The 21311-nt window shown below is 43.3% G+C and overlaps 1 protein-coding gene across 8 annotated transcripts in view; it reads left to right on the forward strand.

Annotated features, from left to right (window-relative positions):
- meis2 (Meis homeobox 2) overlaps positions 1-21311 on the forward strand; it is a 75155-nt gene that overhangs the window by 28110 nt on the left and 25734 nt on the right. For 6 of the 8 annotated variants that reach the window (XM_020713483.1, XM_011490232.3, XM_011490235.3 and 3 more), the window contains one exon: positions 3420-3565. In XM_020713483.1, the coding sequence (XP_020569142.1) occupies positions 3420-3565 (146 nt within the window). The remainder of the gene's footprint in view (positions 1-3419; positions 3566-21311) is intronic. The other 2 variants (XM_011490233.3, XM_011490236.2) reach the window with 1 other exon arrangement.

The following is a 21311-nucleotide window of genomic DNA, read 5'->3' on the forward strand; positions in this document are numbered from 1 at the left end:
CTGCTTCCATACTCTCAGTTCATTACACTGAAACAAACACCAGGGCCCCCCAGTGCAAACTCACTGCACAGCCTTTTATTTCACAACTAACCATAACCATGTTTGAATGTGGTTTCTAGCTATTGACAAGTCATTATTCATTCATGCAGGGGTGTATGGTAGAGCAGATAGAAGGCAAGCTTGGTGTACTGATAGCTGTAATGCGTGTTACATGTGGTCACATCTGTAATACTTTCAGGGCTGACTAGACCATAGTGGCTCTTTCAGGGACAGGGTACCCACAGATGTGAAGCACGGGCTCTGGTGTCATTAGAACTCTGCCTGCTCTCAGCAGAAAGCGAAGCACTCTTTGTACTTAACACATTTTTTTGTACCAGGACTCCTGAAGCGACCCCGAATGTGCCAACATTCGATAAGGCGAGCTGCAATGTGTTTACAGTCCTTCCCCAGCCCGATAATGAGCTCAGCCCTGAGACCAATTTACTCACAAGGAGATATATCTGAATGCATTTTTAATAACCACCCACTGGTGATGAGAGAGGGAATGTATGTGAGCGTAATGTGCACTTGGACTGGTGCTTGTTTGTTTGCTACCATGGACATTCGCTCTGTCTTACCCTCATTGCGTCCGGTCATTGTCTTCCATCTTGCCTGATTACCCTTTCTTGCTTTTTGTGCATATGAAAATACGAACAGAAACTTTTATGGCAAACCCTAAGTCAAGATCTCAACTGAAAGAGAGGAGGAGAGAGCAGAAAAGGTTGAGGGAAAATAGAAAAAGAGGGGTGAGTGGGTGTTGAGGGGGGGGGTGCTGTCTTTTTTTTCCGTCTCCAAGGGCGCTGCTTTTCCAAAAGTGCCTGGGGCTACACTCCAGCACCTCGACTCCCCTAGGCCTTTCTACTGCCTCCTAATAGCCAACCCCCATCTGTGTCACATGGCCAGATGATGGGACGCTTCCCTCTGCTCTGCCCTGCACTTTTTTCCTTACCCAATTTTTTTTCTCGGAGTGCACATCCACGCAGGTTAGAATGGAAGAGTTGCCAGGGAACAGTCAGAAGCCATTAGCGTTTGGGACAATTTGCCCTGCAGCGTTTCTTCTCTTGCTCATAAGAAAGGAGTGGGGGTGGATGCAAAGCACCAGCTCTCCTTTAGATGTAATGAGGTTGAGCAAGTTGGAGCTTCTTTATTCTATTTCTACTCCTTCTTTATTGCTTCTGCTTTGCGTTGCTCCTCATCTTGCTTTCTTTGTTTCTCCTCCTGTTGTGTCCACATCTGGTTTTTCTTCTTTAGTTTGTTGCTCAACGCATACACTATGTTTGTAGTGAAAAAGAAAGTGATCAAACTATTAAAACTGGGTGCCAACTTATTGCTTGCCTGGTTTGTAGAGGCCAAAATGCAGCAGTATGGTTTCATCCTTGAGGGCTGATGCGGGAGACAGTAAGCATGCTGGGTAATAAAGTGACAGGTCAGTCTGTAAATGCGAGCGGGTCGTCCAGGCCCTGGCCAGAGGGAAGGCTATTGCATTGCAGTGAAAATGGAAACGTCAATAAAAATTAATCTGCCAGCCTTTTGGCCACTGTTTGGTTCAATTGGATGAGCCCGACTGCTCACAGCAGGATAGGGATTTGGAGACTCGCTTGAAAATCAACACAAAACCTGGCAGCATGCAAACAAACACCAAACTGTGTATCAACATTATTCAGCAAAGCTCAAAAGGAGAGAAACAAAAGGAGGGTGGTTAAAATTCACAGCTCACTAGTTGTTTTTTAATTGACGTTTGGAAGAAAACTGGGGGAGTTAAATTCAGCTTCCGTCTGGGTCACATTTCTCAGGAAGCCCCTCGCAGTCAGGGTAGGTCTATGGCCAGACCAACGTTTATTGTTTTAGTCTTTCCTGAACAAGGATTTGTACTTAGCCTGGGATTTATGGCATTCGCCACTAATGAATGTCTGCTCCACACTTACAGCGCTCCTCGTCTGTGTCCCCATTCCCATGTGTCCTTCAGGAGGTCTGTCGCTTCTTTAACTTCACACGGAGAGCACAAAGTCGGCACCTCTGTGTTTTCCTCCTTCGTGTGGCTTTGCACTAATGATGTGGAAGGAAAACACTGCCCCGGACAGAAAGCCTTGGATGAAAAAGCAAAAGGGAAAACAAGGAGGAGAAAAAAGAAAAAGAGGAAAAAGTAGTTAGAAGTGTGGGCCCCCGCTGGCCCTGTATTCTTCATTTATTTTGCATTTGATTACGCCACCAGTGGGATCCTTTTTCTTTCCCCCTTTTTAATGTTATTAGTTCAAATATTTATGTGAGATTAAGGCTTGTATAGGTGGTTGTGATTGATGCCTCCCAAAAAACAGGAGGACGTGTGCGTCTGAATTTTGAGAATGTCAGGTCCTTCTCTTCCTTAGTAGAGGAGTTTTTTAGATACATAATTTAGATGCCCTCAAGGAAGGCTTTCAAGGCATTTGTGCCCGGGGGCAAGAAAAAATAACCATGACTGTTAAAAGTAAATCATTTTTGCTAATGCACAATTAATGCTTAGGAAGAAGAAGAAGAAAAAGGCAAAGGACAGGGATGGAAACTTTAATTTAAAGGAGAAAACGTGCCGGTTTATGTTTATGTTTACTTGTGAAAAATCAAACCCTGATGGACATTGAAACAAGCAAAGCGGCCGCTGGCTTATCATGTTAATCTTACAGTGGATGGAGGGGGGGGTGTGTGGGGAGGGATGGGAGGAAGGAGACGACAAGTCCATTATGTGCATCCAACTGCAACAATGAACCTCACCAAATCACATATCAATGCTCATGCACCTCAACTGAATGAGGGGAATTCATGAATGTGTATTACTGTACATATCTGCCTAACTCCATTCTGTCCCCCTTGGCTCTCTTCAAAGAATGGGAAAACATGCGCCATGTTACATCAAGCATGCAAATTTAATTGAATTAATGACATGAGTCCTAGTCTCAACTGTACTTGAAGGCTCCTTGTCCATTTCCTCCCCCCTTTCTCTTCCTCCTTCCGTAGAGATGGAATGAGGAACACAGCGTTTCCGCGTCCAGCCAAAAATCTGAAGTCATTAACCCTGATTCTCTTCTCTCATGCTCTGGGGCACAAAACGGCTCTACCCAGCCTCAGAGTAAACCCCTCACTGTCTGCATGGACCTTCAACTAAGGCCATTCAAATCCCCTCTATCTTGACAACTTCGCTGCACAGCATCGGGTTTACTGCAGCAATTCCTTCGGCCTTAGTGCACCACCTTTGAATTCCTTTATACATATCTGTGGTATTTGTACATTTATCCAGGTTTCGTAAGCCCTAAACTCAGCTTTGACTGCCCGTCTTTGTGTGAGCATACGAATCGCCGGTGAAGTTTGGTCTGAGATGTGATTTAACCCCGGGTTTGGTTTCCGTCCAGGAGATGGCTTAGACAACAGCGTGGCATCGCCTGGCACAGGAGACGACGATGATCCAGACAAGGATAAGAAGAGGCAGAAAAAGCGGGGCATTTTCCCAAAGGTGGCCACGAACATCATGAGGGCGTGGCTGTTTCAGCATCTCACGGTAAGAAAAAGCCTTAATGTTTGGAAGGTAGTGATGTTTCCAAACGATACCTTTGCGGATTCCTGTTAGAACAAAAAGAATTATGCTTACCTGCTAACCTCCACTCTGAATGACCAATTCAATCTATTCAGGCTGGATTGTTTCTTCCAATCAGAAGACTAGACAACAGTAAAGGCTCAACGTTTTCATGAATTAGTGAAAAGAAAATCTTGCCACTTTTTGATTTATTATATTTTTTTATTGGATTGATTGTTTGTTATTGTTTTCCTGTATTCATGAAAAAATGAGAACAGATTTAATCTTGGCACAAATAGACTAAACAAGGAGATTTGTTGAAATATATGTGTAAGACCATACTAACATATTCAGAAGAAATACTGCACTCCGTGTCTGCTTGTCTGTGCATGTCGTTGTAACAATGGGTGGCCCGCATGTCCCCACACCCTTTCTAATGTCAGGACATTATCAGAACATCAGGCTGCATTGATTTTGCTGAACAGGTCAGATTTCAGAAGGAGGTGGCTGCTCCAGGACACATAAGCTGCCTGAGTTGGAGAGGGCCTGAGTTTGTGCCCCTTGTCCCGGACAAGGAGGCACAAGAGGGGTGGGGGGCAAAGAAGAGTTGAGGAAAAGCAAGAGACTTAGTTTTAAGTTTTAGTCTTTTAGATCATCCTTGCATTAAAGAAGGTCAGGTTTCCCTTGTGTACTCTGCAGACCCCCACCATGGCCATCAGTGCCCACTCCCAGCTCAAAGCCCCCTCTCTCCTGATTACCTAACCAAAAGCCCAAGTAATAAGCGGCCAGCAAATACAGCCTAATTAAAAAGGGCTGTAAATCCATTACATATTGGTCAGGGATAATCAGGAGTGCTTTAATCACTTTTATCTATTCAGGAGCAGTGAAGCTGCAACAGCAAAGCCTTGAGCTTCGCAGGCCTTAGCGGCTCCACCACGCCAGTCTGCACGCTTATTATTCTCATCATTATCAAAATGACTTCACAGCTGTTCACAGCTCCATCCTTCCCTGACTGGAGACCTCTCACCTAACTGCACAGATCGGGTTTCATTTAGAAGCTTACAGCAGGAGTGAAAAGAAACTTATTTGTTTTCATCATTTAATTTTGGAGCAAACGTTCCTGCAATAACTTTTTTTCCAAAAAATGCACCAAAAAAAGAAAGACCATGTACAACCATTTACTCTAGACATGAGAAGGGCTCAAACTATTCGATTCTGAATTGTTTTAACGTTGAAAGTGAGGTGAGGAATGGAGGGGGGAGGGAACCCCGGGCGTAGGGCACATCTTTCAAAGACCTGGTAAATTCAGATAGAGCAAGCTTTCAAGGCCCTCCTTTCTCCAACCATTCTTCCTCACCAAATCTCCTGCTTGTGGATCTTCTCCAATCTTTATATGGGTCTTTTGTGCCTGGCTCTGGCCAGTCTTGTACAAATAATAACCCCTCCCTTTTAACCTGCCTTCATTTCTCTGCTGTTGGAAAGGACTAATTCAATTATCCCCCTTCTCTTCTCACCATCAAGCTCTCCCACCCATAAACTCTTACACACACATGCACACACCTATTAACCATTCTCCTTTCTTTTAATTTGTTAAGCAAATGTATTTTCTATAGTTGGACGCATTTGTCCAAGGGTGAATTCTTGGGGACTTTGGCCCCTGAATGGCCTATAGCAGTTCTCTGCCATTCACGCATTCATTAACTGAGGGGTGAGGAGTGAAAGGAGCGGTCTTGTATTTTCTCAAACTGAGGGGCCAGCATGAAGCTCCTCTTCCATGAGCCGCAGGGGTCTCCCTACATATGTTCTCAACATCCAACCATTGTCACATCTTCTGAAAAGCTCAAAAGGACAGGACCCCCCTTCAGAGAGAGACACACAAAAAAAACACAACACGGGCCAATAGTAACAACTGTTGGCTTTTAGATTCAGTATAACAAAATTGCCCTCTCCGAATCCCCTACTTCTCCCCCAAACTTTACTCTGACCTCACACACTTTTGGGAGAAATCACACCGTTTTTTTCTTTCTTTATGACACTCTTGTATAAAAGGTTAACTCACTTCAACTCATTTTCGCCTCCAATTCCACGTCAGCATTCCAGCTTTGGGAGACAAACAGTTTCTGCATCATATTGATCCAGGGAAACATGAAAACCTTCTGCAGAGAGGCTGACCTCTTTATGGTGAGGCCATATGCACATGCACTAGAGAGCACGTGAGCTGGCAACTCTAAATGTCCCACATGTAATTGGCAAACGGCTGTTCGGATCAGCTGGCGTTTGCGGGCAGAAGAGGGTCAGACTGTCTCTCAGCTCCTTTCGTCTAAACTCCCTCCTACTCTCCCTCACAGTGCCCCCCCCCCCATTTTTTCTGTCTCACCATGAGTTTCTGGATATCTTCCAGCCACATTAGGGGAAGGGAAATCCCAGACTGTTGGTATAAGCTTTTCAATACTACTGGGAGATTATGTTATCAGAAAGGTAAACTTCACTGTTAGGGGTAAAATGTTCTGCTGCACTTCAAAAGCATGGGCTACACTATGGAATTAAGGATAAGAGCAGCACAGCAGATGGAAAGGGGCAATAGACAAAAGGCAGAGAAGACGTGGAGGATGAAAAATAAAAGAGCAGCCATGGAAGCTTCTAACCTTTGGAAAAAGGGGATGCTCTTCTGCGTTTGGCAAAAGCAAACCCAACTTTACAATTAGACCCTTGGCGCCCTTGGCCTTTCCTTCCCTCTCGCCCCCTGCTAGCCCTTACTCACCCCTGTAAAGACAAGGGTCGGCCTTGCAATGAAAACAGGAAGCACTCAGATACAAAGATACCACTCTGAGCTCTGGCCTTGTCTTTTGACTAGTGTAAACCCTCAAACACCTATGAAAATAAATAGGGGACCTCAGGAGCAAGCCAGGCCAGTTAAAAGTTTCTGAGCGTGTCTTAACTAAAAGGAGGGAGGGAAGGCCTGACAGAGGGTGAGAGTGGTCAGTCAGATGAGTAAGTTGGAAGCTCTCTCAAGCATCAAGCGTCTCAGGTTCTGTATTGGGTCACCCTTTGGTCTGGGTGTTTGGGGAAATGCTGTTAAGCTGCTAAGCCAGGTATATTGGTCCCCTGGGCTCCTTGAAAGGGAAGTGATATGTCCTTTGGTCATTTGGAGTCTTTTGACTGTTAACTAGGAGTCAGAGCTCAGATTTAAAAAAAAAAAAAAAGTGTGCTTTTCTCATGCTACATACACACCAGGCATGTGATGAGCATTTAAGAATGGTGTTCACACTGGAGTGTCGCTACCCAACACTAGTGCATGTACTCACAGTTGGAAGCAAAGTGTCAAAATGGAGCAAATCTCGTGAATCTTGCTCCAGGCTTTTTCTTTCAAAGCTCTATTCCAATATATGAAAGACTTGGTGTCATTTGATTCCAGCCAGAGACAAACTGCAAGAATTAATTTGTCTTTCATGATCTGTTTCCAAAGTTTTGTGAATTAAAAAGGACGCTAATCCCTGATTGGTCAAAGTTCAACCTTTTTTAATTGCAATTAAAGTTTAATTGGAGTGCAATTTGAACGTAGACTTGAAAACCTTTGTAGCGACGCGTTAATGTGAGAGTTTTGAACTTGGAAGCCTGAAACGTGCATTTATGCAGTGTTTGCTTGAACACACGTTTCTGACGTCTGTGTGAAGATAGCATCACTGTACATAATTGGAGCAAGTCATGTTAGGCTGGAAAGCATTTAAGAAGGAGTTATGGAATAATAAACCTTTAAAGGCTCGTTGCAAAGCACGAAGACCCCTCTCCGGTGGATCTCAAAGATGCCTGTGAAGCAACAGGGGCCTTGCTAATACAGGAGTCCACAAAAGTGAGGAACCTTTGAGGAATTGAGTGCATTGTGCTGCAAACATCATTAGATACACAAGTGACAGTGCTCCGCCCCCTTAACCCACACGCACACACAGACACACACTACCATCCCACGCCTAACATAGCATTAGTCTCCATGACAACAGGGTGTCATCGTCAGGTCGAGCCCCCCTGTGGGAGCTGCTCTCTCTGCCACCCTTTATAGGCGCACATAAAAGAGTAAGCAAGGGTCATTCACACAAGACATGGGTGCAGGCGAGGCCGAGCCTGGCAACGGATGTTTGCCACATATGATAAACAAGTGTACAAGTCCATCCTCAAAAAAGGAGAGGGCATGTTTTTTGTGTGTAGACTAAACAGTCAGCCCCATAGTATCCCTGTTTTCAAGCTCCTCTGGTCCTTGTTGTTGTGTGTTGATTCAGTACAGGCTGCATTTAACTGATGGTGACACACATCTGCATTTAGTTTAAAAAATTCAAATACATTTTATTTTCAAACTGAACAGCTGGAAGTTGTTTATCTCTTGTGTCCTAGACGGCCTTTTTCTTCTTGGCATGGATGACATTTATTTACCATTTTTCTAAATTGAAATATTATACTTGGTGACATCCGTTTGTATGTTTTGCTTAAAATGTGTAGTTTTTTTTTATCCAAGTCCAGAAAGTTTCGGAAAAAGCAAAAGCCCCCCAGCCTCTGTTCATTTGATTGAGAATCGGTTTGCTTTTCCACCTCCTTAGGTTGTTTTGAGTTTGGATGAAGAGAGTTTAGAGACAAAGAAGAAGCAGGGAGTAGGTTTAGGGATAAGAGCAGGGGTGGGGAGGGGTAAAGAGGGGCTCCTAAGGGTCACAGAGGTGGAAGCCTGGAGGAGGCCCACACACTAATCTGTCATGTGCTTGTTTGCTTCTGGAGCCCAAAAGTCAGTTCTCCAGTCACCCGTAGCAACACAGGCGACAGTTTGGTTCACTGCCACAACTTAAATGTGTGACTATGAGTGAAAAGCTCAGGAAAAAGAGTCATCACAATGCTTCCTTGACAAAACCAGCTTCTTTTGGAGTGTTTGCAAAACAGATGTGACTGTTATCTAACACGATTTAGCAAAGTTGAAAAAAAAAATCTGTGGTAATGAATGTTGAAGATCATTGTTAGAATTATGTTTATTCCTCTAGCCACTATTTACCCACATTGGTTTAATTTTGGCTGAAAACCTGAAAACAAAGACACAGGCCACCTCTGTCTGCCATCTGTTCCAGGCCACCACAGTGGGGCTAGCACAACACTGAGAAACACAACAGCAAAAACAGCATGGACATGATTTGTATTTCAAAAATGTGCATACTTTATTAACGTTTTTGTCATAGAGAAGAAAGCGGAGAACAGAACTAGTATCAAGTGACACCACCTCTTCTCAGGCTGAACCCTTCTGCAGTTTCTTTATTCACCATCTATACCAGGGACAGCGCCACCTTTACGTTGCATTCTGTGGTATAGAGATTAAATGTTGAGTTTAAATGAAACAACCTCCAATTTATTTCATGCTCCGACATCAGACCTTTACACTTTGCCCCCTAATCCCGATCTGTCACATTTCTACTTCAAAGAAAAATAACCTCACATGAGCTTCACTCACATGTGAAGCAGCATCAACCCAGCAACATCCAAAAGGGTGGAACCAAAAGCTCTTTTTTTATGCCTCTTTTCTTTGATTTCTTTGTTTTTAATTCTTCATTCCCACAGGCTCACTTATTGACATTTAGCATCTGCTGTTGTGCATGTAAAAATGCTTGGATACATGCATAACCCCAACCCTTCTCCTCCCACATTTCCTCTCATTTCCATCCCTTTTTGTTAATTTTCGCTCCTGCTGTGCACATCTTAATTCAGACTGTTGGTTGTGGTTTTTTTTTTTTTTTTTTTTGAGGAAGCGGCTCAGAGCTTGTTTTTTTATATACATCTTTGCTCTGAGAGAGAGATTATTTAGCTCTTTAAAAAAATGGTGTTTGCAAGAAATAAATCTGACCAAAAATGGAAAAAGGCACTCTGGATAACAAAAACATGTCCCACTTTTCCTAATAGTGGCTTTATGAGAGGGGGGTCTCTTCATTGAAAAAAAAAAAATGCAGCGCGAGTTTGAGTAGCTCTAACAGAAGTGACAGCGCACGTCACAATCACAGCACACTACAAACAGATGAAGCCTGTGGAGGACAGTCAGATTTAGGAAGTCAGAGCTCTGATCAGTAACACACTCCTCTAAGAACACACATGCACAAAGCTGACCAGACTCTTTTAAGGTCCTATGCTCCTTTGAGGATAGACCCCCCGCCATCTTTGAAACATTTCCCTGCTTTTAGTACTGTCAGCTGCTGGTGCAGTCAAAACACAGATAAAGGGTAAGACCCAGCCAAGCTAATTCTATGGGAAAATGCACAGAATGATGTCATGTAAGGGACCCCAAATGGTTCATGTCCCTGATGGGAGCAAAATGTAAGATTATTTGAATGGTTGTGGTGCTGCTTTCACTTTGCTACACTTTGAGGTCGTCTTACTCATAACAAAATCTGCAGGAGGAATTTGGTTTCGCATCTTTGAGTCAGTACACTTAAATTACCCCTTATCCTTTGTGGGGTTCCACCCTGCAGGCCACTCTAATCCCCAATGGATGATTGTGGCAAGACTTGCTAAAATGATCGCTGCTGTTTGCTGGGGACCATGTAGACCAATGATATTCTGCTGCAGGCCTCCAAGCTGCCCCAGCACCACTTTGATATTCATCTCACACCAAGAGGGAAATGCAAAAGGGAAAAGGAGCAGCACAAGTGTGGAAACAGCATCCAGGCTAAAGAGGGAGAGAAGCCTAAAAGAGAGGAAAGTTGATGGATGGAGGTGCTGAGTAAAAATCAAAAACAGACTGTGTTTCACTGTTTTGTCTGTCATGGGACCCTATAGCTGCACAAAACCTCACTCCAACCATGTTGTGTGATTTTTCTTCCCTCCCTTCCTTCTCTCCTCAAATGCATGCTTTTGTTTTGCCCAGCGCTCAGTCCAGAGGCAAGCAGTGGGATTCCTGCACAGTGGGGTCCTTATAACTGGGAGCCATGTCTCTTGTTCTCACCTCTTCCCTCTATTTCCTCACCTTTTCATTTTTTCGCCCTATTGATATCCTCTCTTTTTCCGCCTCTGAGCATATGAACAGTTTTTTTTTTAATTTTTTATTTTTTTTATGAAAGGGCCTAGTCCACATCAAAGAGAGATGCTGAGCTGGTCAATTTGTTGCTAGTTTACCCAAACCTTCCCTCTGCACTTGCCATAGTGGACTCTCCCAGCAACACAGCCGTTTAATCGAAGTTCTTTGTTGCATTTTTGCCATACATTTGATTTTCAGCAGAGGTAGTTGTGCTGAAACCTCCAGATTTCTCTGTAGTCACTTGTTCCCTAAGATAATATAATATAATGCGTTGTTACTAAACACCAAGCAAAAAATATTCAACATCTTAATGACAAAAGCAGTTTGATGAAAGAAGAGAAGGGCCAGTGAGATATGAATGTGTGTGTGTGTGTGTGTGTGTGTGTATATATATATACACACACACACACACACACACACATAACTGAGCAGGTTTTGGCTGCAGATGTGAATCTCTCTGAATATTGATCATGATCAGAGCTAGCCCCCCTATATCCCCAGGGCTGCAATGGCTGACACACAAAGCTCCCCTCTAAAGCTTATAAACCAGCTTGTACAATTATTTAGATAAAGAGGGCGACAACAGCAGTGTGTGCCTCCCAACCCAGAACCTCCTTTATGGTTCTCATCCTCCTACTACCACTCCTCCTTTTCCTCTTTCTCATCCAGCGTGAAGATGAAGAAATGTAAAAAGCAGGGGGCAAAATATGTAATTAGACACACATTTCTGAATCCTCCTTAATGTTCATTACTGAATCCAGGGGCAATTACAAGTTCAAAGGGGTTTGAGGGCACCCGCATACCGCATAATCAGTCACAAATTAAGCGCTACTCATTTGTCATAGCACAGCATGCACACAGAAACACACATGCATGCATATTGTCAGAGTTGAGTCATAGATAGGCTGACAGGCATCAATTTCCACTAAGGCACAGATCTGAGCTACCCCAAGGCGCTGAGGATGCCCAATCCTCTTATGCTCTGATGCTTTGTTTTCATTAACAACAGCAAACACCAACGATACCCTCACCTCAGCCTCATACTGTATTTTTGCTCATCCTCTAATAAGTGTCTAGTTTGCAGTTTGCAATCACTGCAACCACCTGTCATATTGCCGTCCTCAGTCCGCTGTGTTTGTTTGTCCTCAGCAGTGTGTTCTTCTCCCCACCTGGCTGTGCCTCTGCAGCACGTGACAGTGTGTGTTTCATGTCTGTCCCCTGAGGTGTATCACAGTTACCTCAGGGCAGGGTCACAATGGATAATCCTGTCTTCAGGTGGCTGTTTAGCACACTGAGAGGAGAGCTTGCAGAACCGGAGGTGAGCTCCTATTACAGGACTCCCTGACCAGGGGTCACCTTTGACACTGTTTGAATACACAGAAACATGCACACATGCCCCAGCAGATAGGCAACGATGGCTTCACATGCATGGACTTTGACAAAAAAGTCTATTGATTCAGCAGGATCACTCTTCATCTCTCCTTCCTTGTCCTTCTTCATATGTCTACTGTACAACTGCTCATCTAGTCTTTCAGTATCGTCTCTAATTCCCAGATCAGTCCGAGTCTTGTTCACATTAGGATTCCCTGATATGATCTCCATGAAGTTTTGCTCTGGTGACCATGCGTTGCCTGTCCTGACCAGCACCTTTATTGTTTAAGCTGCTCTCATAGAGGAGCACATTCAGGTCTCTGGTGGATTGAATGGGGCCCTATCTTACATGGCTCGGTCTCTGAGTTGTGGAAGAGGGAACTCATTTTTCACTGGAGGAACGACATCCATCTCAGCAGCCAAACGCTGGCTGTTTCATTAAGTAGCCCATCCAGGCAGACAGATGTGTTCACCACACAGCCATGTTTGCCTATGCAAGAACGTGTATTAACCCACAGTCCTTTGGGGGAGATTAATAGGCTACCAGCCCCTTTGCATTGATTATCTCCATGCCATTTTCCCCTCCTTTCCTTGGCTGGATATTAAAAACTAATGAAGCCTATTGAAAACTGGAATCGCAAGCTTCTTCACGGATCATTTTAGGTTATTTGGGCTCAAGCAGAGAGGGATGTCTTTAAGACACAGTAAGAGTTGAATTAGGAAAATAAATGCAGAGTGCTCTGTTGAAGAAAGAAGGAAAAAAGGAAAACTAGACTACAAAATAATGTGTGTTTAAGTCAGTAAAATGTTGTCCCGACACATGAAGCAGACACACGGCAGATGTTAGCAATTCCAGAATGGAGTGAAACATTACTAGTGTCGGAACCATGTCCTAATTAGTATAATGGAAGTCTAGAGGAGCCATCTTCAGTGCTCGGAATCTGGGACTTCAAGATGGCCTTTGGTTTTTGCTGGTTTTGTTTTTGCAGAATGTGTCTGCAGCATAAATCCCTTCTCACCTCTGCCCTGATGTCATAAAACTGGGGAGTAGAGTGTGGTTGGTTTGACATTGTTCAGAAAGGTTTGCGAAGCACATGGGGGCACAAGTCCTGGGAGGTGAGTGAGCAAAGAGTTAAAAGCGTCCGTGTGATGGGCTCACCTCTGCACCAGGCCTGGTGAAAGGCGGCGGGGTGCTGTCGGGGAAAATGACTTCCTGAGACATTACCATCAATCACCAGACAGGTCAGGCCCTCCAATCCTGCTATGAGGACGGACAAGAGAAGAGGGGGATGGGGATGAAGAATTAGGTTTGTAAGGATGAAAACAAAAAAGAAGAGTGCCGAGGAAATTAGTCTGTCACTCTTGGTGTCTGGCTATTTTGTGTCGTTTTCAACCTTTACCTGTCTGAACTCATACTTTTCCCAGTTGCTTTTTTTTTTTCAAGCTCTTCATAAAACACCAATGCAGGCATTCAAGAATGGCTCTTGCTGGCCAGAGTTCCTTACTCGGCTCAATTGCATCATTAATTATTGCGCAGGCAGTGGTGTAGAAGCAAATCCAGAGAGGGGAAGAGAAAATAGAGAGGAAGCTTGAGTTAGATGGGGAGATTGGGGACAGCTGTCTTACACCTCCAGTTGGTCTCTGTCTCTCTGCTTCTGTAAATGAAGGTTGGCGGAGGGGAGGAGCTTGGGTTACCTCAGTGAGTGGTTGTGTTACATTCCTAGGAAGGGAAGGGGTGGGGGGGGTTCAACGAGTTGTTGAAAAGAACACAGACACTTGTCAACAGCCTATGAGCCAGGGAGCCATCATGCTTTGCGTTATGGCTATAGGTCAATGACCTTCTGTTGCGCCTAGACAGAGAATTATAGGGAGCAAAAGAAAGAAAATCCCCATAAAGTACTTGTCATTGCTTGTGGATAGCATAGGTTAGTCAAAAGTTTAAATAATCTACAATTTCTCTCCTCACCTATATAGCCATGTGTGTTCCTTAGTGTCTCAATGCAAGGAAGACAAGCAGTGGGCAGACTGAGAGAAAGAGAACTCGACAGGCGCTGGCAGTCATGCTAAAATGGCCTATTAGATTTAAGGAGTAAAAGTTCATCAGCTTTATTAATGGGAAGATATATAAATGAAGTATGAATTACCTGACTTTTATAGAGTGGCGAGAGTGAAACTGGAGTCCCTTATGATATAATGCCTAAGTGAGCTGTTCTGAGCGCTCTGATGAGCAGACTGCTGCGTTGAGGAGGAGGAGGAGGAGGACAGACAGTGAAGAGAGTAAGACCAAAGTGCTCTGGACCCATGAGTCCAGTGGCTGGAAGGCTGCCTGACTGTTGCTAACATACATAGCTGATCTGTTTAGCACAGAGACAGGAGTGTTTGTAGCTTCCAGGCTTATTCTTAGAATAGCATTAGCTAGTACAGTAAAAATGTGAACAAGCAGAAAAAAGGTCAATCCTGTTTTATTGTTTTTGCTCTTGTTGATGAGATTTTGGCAGAACAGCCCACTCACAATGTATCATAAAAATACATCCGTGCAACAGATGCATATAGAAAAAAAAAAAAAAAAAAGCACCAGTGCACACGAAAACACGCATTCTCCCCACCATCCTGTAATAAGCAGTAAGCTGAGCTAGCTGATGGTCATCCTCCCATGGGGCTGCTGGGCTGCTGCCAACTTCCTGCCTGCTTTGTCAGTGGATAAAGCGCCTAACAAACGAGAGCGCTGTAGCTAGGCAGGCCAGTCGGGTCAAAGGTCACACCGGCCCCCAGGCAGGATTGAGCCTAAGACCACTAAAGGGAAGAATGCACTTAAAGACTGCATGCTATTTACCAAGCTAAAAGCTGCAAAACAGTCTTTTCTCCCATTCTCTTCAAGTATTTTAACTCTTGCCACATGCCAACTGTTCTTTGAGGAACATCAAGAAAGTGAAAGATCCTCCGGGCATTTGTCAGTCCCCACAGGCCTGAGCATTTATCTGCTGTTGGGTGTTGAGCAATGCTAGGATATATCTCCTTGACTCATACACTCCCGAATGAAAGGATAGCTCAAAAACTGCATTCACTAAGAAAACAGACAACAGGTAGAGAGGAGGTGCTGACTGATCGGGGCTTGGCTGGCTTTGTGCCACTAAACTACTTGTGATCTCAAATGAATGCACCTATGGTTACTGTCAGTTGCCTTGCTGCCTGCGACATGATCTAAGGTGTTTGTCTTTCATAGACCTAAAAGAAATTCTTTCACAAGCAGAGGATAGGGAAAAGCTGAGCCAAATGCTTAGGAAGAAGGAAAATGTTGTCTACTACCCCAGCTGTCCATTAAGGGGAGGATAAATTTTGACATGGCTGACTTGACTACATTTAGCATCATTAGCAAACAGGAAGTGTCCCCTGCAGCTGTTTTTGGCTGGGGAGGGGTGTTCCTGCCTGCAATGTAATGGACAAATGTTACTCACCATGTTTGCCTTTGATTTTTGACCTGAAAACAAAAATTGACTTTACAAATGTCCTGTGATATTTTCCAAATTGGCTTGACATTCCAGGGTTTGCCTCAGGGTTTTCTTGTTTGTCCTCTGCAAGTGGCTCCACTCTTGTGTTGTGTCCCCAGACTCGACATCAGAACACACACTGGCCTTTCTGAGTGAGCAGTCTTAAGGAGACCTAGGGGTACCAAAAGAAGGAGAGTTGTGAAGAGGTGACAATTGTGTGCTTAAATACTTATTCTCAATAAGTTGGGGCACATTGAAAGGGGGAGTGGATTCTTTTGGAAGCTTCAGTTTGAAGGGTGACCCGCTAAGTCTCGAGTAAGTTTTGATTTGAATTTGAGATCAAACCCACTTTACTTTGTCAAACAAAGTCAAAGCTTATACAGAACACAAAAGGAATAGAGGATAAACCTATTAAAGGCCCTGTTGGTTAATGTTAAGTATGTTTTCCAACAGACTATATCAATATTGTCTGTCTTTCTGTGAGGCTGTGATGACCTGGTGAACTGTCCGGAGTATGCTCTGCCTTCGCCTAACAGTAGCTGGGTGAGAACCAGCAACCCAATGACCCTGAACAGGTATAACTGGATAGATAAATGAATTGATATACGTTGTAAATTATTTACTCTCCAGGTAATTTATCTGCATTGTGAAGTCCAACTATTAATTATGATTATGCAAGTTTTAACCAAAATCAGAAAACCTGTGTAATTTCTTAGGACATATTTCTGCAGAGCGGCAGTAGTTTATCAGAAATTCACCTCTGAGTTGTGGGCGGGGCCATTGTTGCAGAGTGAGCCTGTAGGTTCTGCCCATCATCTCTTTGCTTACATGCTCTCCCACTAACTTACCTAACCTAACATTACCCGCACAACAACAACAAAAAAAAGAGTTTTATGGATCTAGTCATATACAAGTTGATGCATCAGAATGTAGCAGAGCAGGGAGCTTGTGGCCTGCCGACCGTAGCACTTACAGGCTTTTACAAACAACATTTTTTCATCTGCTCCTGATTTACAACAACTTAAATGCAGAAATACTCAGAAATGCCATTTGAAGCACATATTTCTTTATATATGTCCTCCATCATGAGAAAAATGCTACAAGAACACATTAAAACACCAAAAACCTGACTTTCATTGGAGTGGGTCTTTAATATTAAATACATTTTAGTTTTTAGGTTGCTAAAACTCCATTTGCAAATACTCCCAAACCTCTTTATGCTCAGATCTTGGCTCCGTCAGCTGAAAATGTTACTACTTTTGTTTTATTTTTTACAGTGTGTATCTACATCATTAAACCTGCGCAAATGTTTGTTTAGAAGCTTACCATGCATGAGTTCCTGCATGTTTTACCAGTGACTTTATAGCTGCCAAAAGTAAGTGTTATTGGCATGAGGAAAAGTGACAAGCCCAACTGGCCTTTCATAATCTGATTATAGATCTTAAAAGCCCTTTGAGAAGGTGGGACACTAATTACTTCTCATTTCCAAGACACAACATCACAAATGTTGGAAACACAGCAGAGCCATATAAAAGAACAAGGACTTTTTGTGAGACACTTAACTCTTTAAATGTGTTAAAGCTCCATAGTCAAAATAGTTTCTGGGACATTTGTGCCTTGGCTCAGCAAAGCCCATTCCAATAAGATGTTTTAAAGATGTCCTAAAGTCAGCAGTGAGTGAGCTTGCGTGTTGACATTAGAGAAGCCAGAGAGGAGAGCAGAAAAGAGCTGGGTGCCTCTGAGCAGGCCGTTACCACAACAAAGCCAACAGACTGGTCTGTAAAACCAGGCCAAATTCCTGCCCTCTGAAATCTTTAGCGGAAACTTTGAAAAAAAGGGGGAGGAGATGAGCATAGGGGAAAAAGAAGAGGTGGAATGAAGAGGATAGGAGATGAGGGCAAATGGCTTAGCAGAGACGGAGGCAATGCTTCTGAGGCTCGCAGCGTATGGACGGATCAAACGAGAGGAGAGAAAGTGAAAAGGAGTCACCCCCTGTGATGATATCAGGATTGTGTTCGTCCTCCTGAAAGGAGAGGAGCAGCCATGTTGCTGAAAAAAAACCCTGAGAACTTGATCTGACGATAAAATCACAAGCACATCACTTCAGCTGCAGGCTCCAAGTGGGACCATGTCACCACAGGACACACGCAGTTTACAGATGGTGGCAACGTCCAACAGACCTATCAGTTAACTGCATTTGCAGTGCCTTTGGCAGAATTTTACATATTTTTGTGAAGACCATAGTCATGGTTTTCCCAGCTATCCTTTCATTTTTGGATAAAGGTTTTATCTTTTTTTTCCATTATGCATGATAACATTTGGAAATGTTTCTGTAAAATATCTCTCACTTACTGTAGATCAATTGCTAAGTCTGACGACAGATTGGGACTTTGTGGGATTGATTGCTATTTAGCCTCTTGGAGCTAGGTACAATCAGATGCTTGAATCATGCATATCCTCTGGGGCTCCCTCCTCACCTTCTTCCTCCGGTCCTCCCTCCTTCCGACTCCCCTCACCCTCTTTACTTGTTGTAGCTTGGCAGGAAAGCTGGGCATTTATGCCATAGAGCCTCTCTACAACCTTGCACTGTCTCCAGTGAACATAAATTAATGGTGTAGAGCAAACAGGCTGTTGGCTGGGGTCCAGGAACTGGCTACAGGAGCCCAGCCAGCTATTGTTGTGGGGGGCCGTGGCAGCAACAGCGGCATTAGTACTGATGCACTGCCAACCAGCCTACTAGCCAGCCAGTCAGAGAAGCAGGCAGACAGACTGGGGGCCCTTTCGCTCTATAATAGATGCCGCAAGCCTCGCCAATACGTCTTGTATTTGCTATCATCACCGTTTTACTGTCAGAGGGCAGTCCACTGAGAGCTCTTACTTTGTGTGGAAGCTTTTGAGTTTGGAGTGGGTGAGACAGAAGTGTAGTGGTATGTTCTGAATGCAGATTGTACGAGGTGTAGATGTGAGGGTACTTTCATTTGCTGTTATCAGAGTCTGGCATGCGGTGCGTGCGGTTTTCTGTTTGGCATCATGTGAGTTCTGCTTATAAGTTGGCTGTGCGTGTTTGAAAACGAAAAAGGGAGAAAAGCCGGCTTGAATCACTGAGTCATTGAGTCAGTTAGCATTCTTGCCTGTTTTTAGCCTGTTGTCAGGAAGCTGTGAAGTTTTCAGAAAAATAAAACAAAAACACTTAAAATCCTATAGTACCTCCCATCTACACTAGTCAATAGCTTCACAAATAGATCAGAGGACTATAGAGTAAGGGTTGAACATAATGTTTATCAAGAGAACGGAAGAGATTTTTAGGCCTTTTAAATAGTTATGATGTATTGAAAACTTGTAAGCCCTAAAGTTGATGTTTGTTAACTATTGAACCAAAAATCCAATATTGGATAATTAGTGCTTCTCTGTTAAAAAAAATTGAAATTCGTCTTTTTTTCATTTAATATCTCTAAATCTGTCATAATCTGCCAAAAATGCCTGATAACGCTGCTGATCGATTAGGAAAAATTGTATGTTGATTTACATGTCATATCAGTTTGATCTCTTAGTAATGCTGATGTGCATTCAATCCCACTGTCATTTGTCAAAGAAGCCAATTGTAAAGTTATTAACAACAACTTCATATTTAAAATGTGCCAATCTTACCCAAGCTCAAAACAGAATCCATATTAAAATGTCATTCCTTTATTTGATTATGCTTCCATTTGACAGTTAATATTATCATCATACTTCAGTCACTTTGATTAAAAACAAACACGATCCCAATCAATGTGTGACAGGCATTTATGAAAGGAAAGACTGGGAGTGACATTTTTTGCAAGATTAGATGCAGGAAAAAAATCTTAATAAATCCCATCAACACCTAGAAGGCAGTACTTTCCTTTAGTTTGATATGTTTTAATGAATATTTAATTTCAAAAATATGGATGCATCAGGGGTCAAATCACACCGGTCATTCTTTGTGTTGCCGTGGTGCTGGGGGTAAACAGCCAATGGCCTGTGATTTCCTGGGAGTCATTAGCATGGAATAGGTTTGCAAGCCAGTGCAACCTTATGACCTGGCTCTATAACTCATGTCCCGCTCTGATGATGTAATTAATCAGTGCAGTCCACCAACGGCCCATGCTGAAGGGTTCAATGCGAGGAGAGCAAGCATCAGAGCTGGAGAAGTGGGGGCAGCACAGATCAGCTTGGATAATGATCCGGCTGTGGGATTTGATGACGGCAGCAAATGGGTATTTGGCGACTACAAAAGTGATATACAGTACATATAACTGAAGCTTGAATGAGAATAGAAAAGGCTAGCGAAAAGTGTGGGGTGAAGTAGGAATGGAGCAGAACGACAAGCTGGGTTTAGGCGGGGGTTTACAGACCTAACACAGCGGATGACAGACCTAACTCCATGTTTAATTCTCAACAACCACAGAGGCTATTACATGCAGAAGTATCGGAGAGCGCAGAGCACATTAAACCCTGTAATTTAGTCAGCAGGTGGTCACATACACAAACATGCACTCGATCCCTGATTAATGCCAAAGCGGGATCCACCTGCATGTGTTTGTTTCAGTGTTTAGCTGAGCTCTCCTGGATGAAATAGTAGAAAGTGGACATGTGTACATTTAATTAGTGCAGCCATTAGGCTTCAGCATAATTAACAGAGGTGTTTCGGTCAAAAAGTGGTGCAGCTCTGACAACAAATAGAAACATCTCATTTCTGCCTGTAATTATTTATAGACTTTTTCCATTTTGTGGTCAATCGTCTTTTAAGGATATTGGCCTTGGTGGGTTTTTTTCTTAACATATTGAGTTGATTCAAAGCTATTGTTGAGATTATCAATATCATCTTTGTCCCTGCACTGTTTGTGTTTCATAAATTAAATAACCATGTCAGACTCCCAAGGGTCACAACTGCTATAGGTAGAAAAGACCTTGTCTTTGTGGCTATTTCACGTGAAATTTGTTCACTTGTTCCTTCATTTAAGTTTTTTATTTTGTAGTTTTCCGTTTCGTTATCAGGCAATAAATTAAAAACATATTTTTGCTGGGACAGTTAACATGAGGAGGTCATTCAGAGGATAGTCTTTCTCGAATTTCAGAGCTGTTGCAGCCTTGCAACCACCATGTTGGCTTGCTTCTCATGTGTCTCTGAAGTGTGCGTCTCAATTGCAATCATTAACCCTTTTCTGTAGCTGAGATTTCAGAGTCCCATGCTTAAGGGAAAGTGGCCACAACATAAAGTCTGGGTGGGTGGCCTGCAGTTTTAGCCATAAAAAAGCATGCATCTGCGTTTGAGTGGGAGGGGAAGGAAGAAGTCAGAAAAAGGAAGAACTAAGGAAAGTTACGCACATGCATTCATAGAGTATTATTTTTATATGCGGGTGAGTTTATTAATTTCTTTATTTATCCTTGCTTATGTGTGCAAATTTACCCTAATGATTTATAGTAAACAAGCAAATAGTGTGAGAGCATGCATTAGCTCAACAAAATAGGATTTTTTTTTTTCCAAGTCATGTCTCTGTGGTCAAAGTAAATCTCCTTACTCAGGGGTTTTGTGTGTGAGGGGGGCTTAAACATCCCCACTCTCCTTGATGAGACATCTTTCTTGTTTGCTCAAACCATTCATTACGTGGAGGCTGGTGGACGAGCTGTGCCGCTGGCCGACGTATTTATCACCCGGCTAAAGCGTTCTCTGGCTGACAGCCGCCGATTGATGACCAGTTCTTGGCCTGTTAGGACGAGGAAGCTTTAATTCCATGCAAATGACCCACTCCCAATCCCAATCTGGTCCGGCTGAATCCCTTTGTTTCCATTTGTATAAGTGTCCTTAGATTTGTAC

This window comes from Oryzias latipes, chromosome 22 (assembly GCF_002234675.1).
Source record: "Oryzias latipes chromosome 22, ASM223467v1".
NCBI lineage: Eukaryota > Metazoa > Chordata > Actinopteri > Beloniformes > Adrianichthyidae > Oryzias > Oryzias latipes.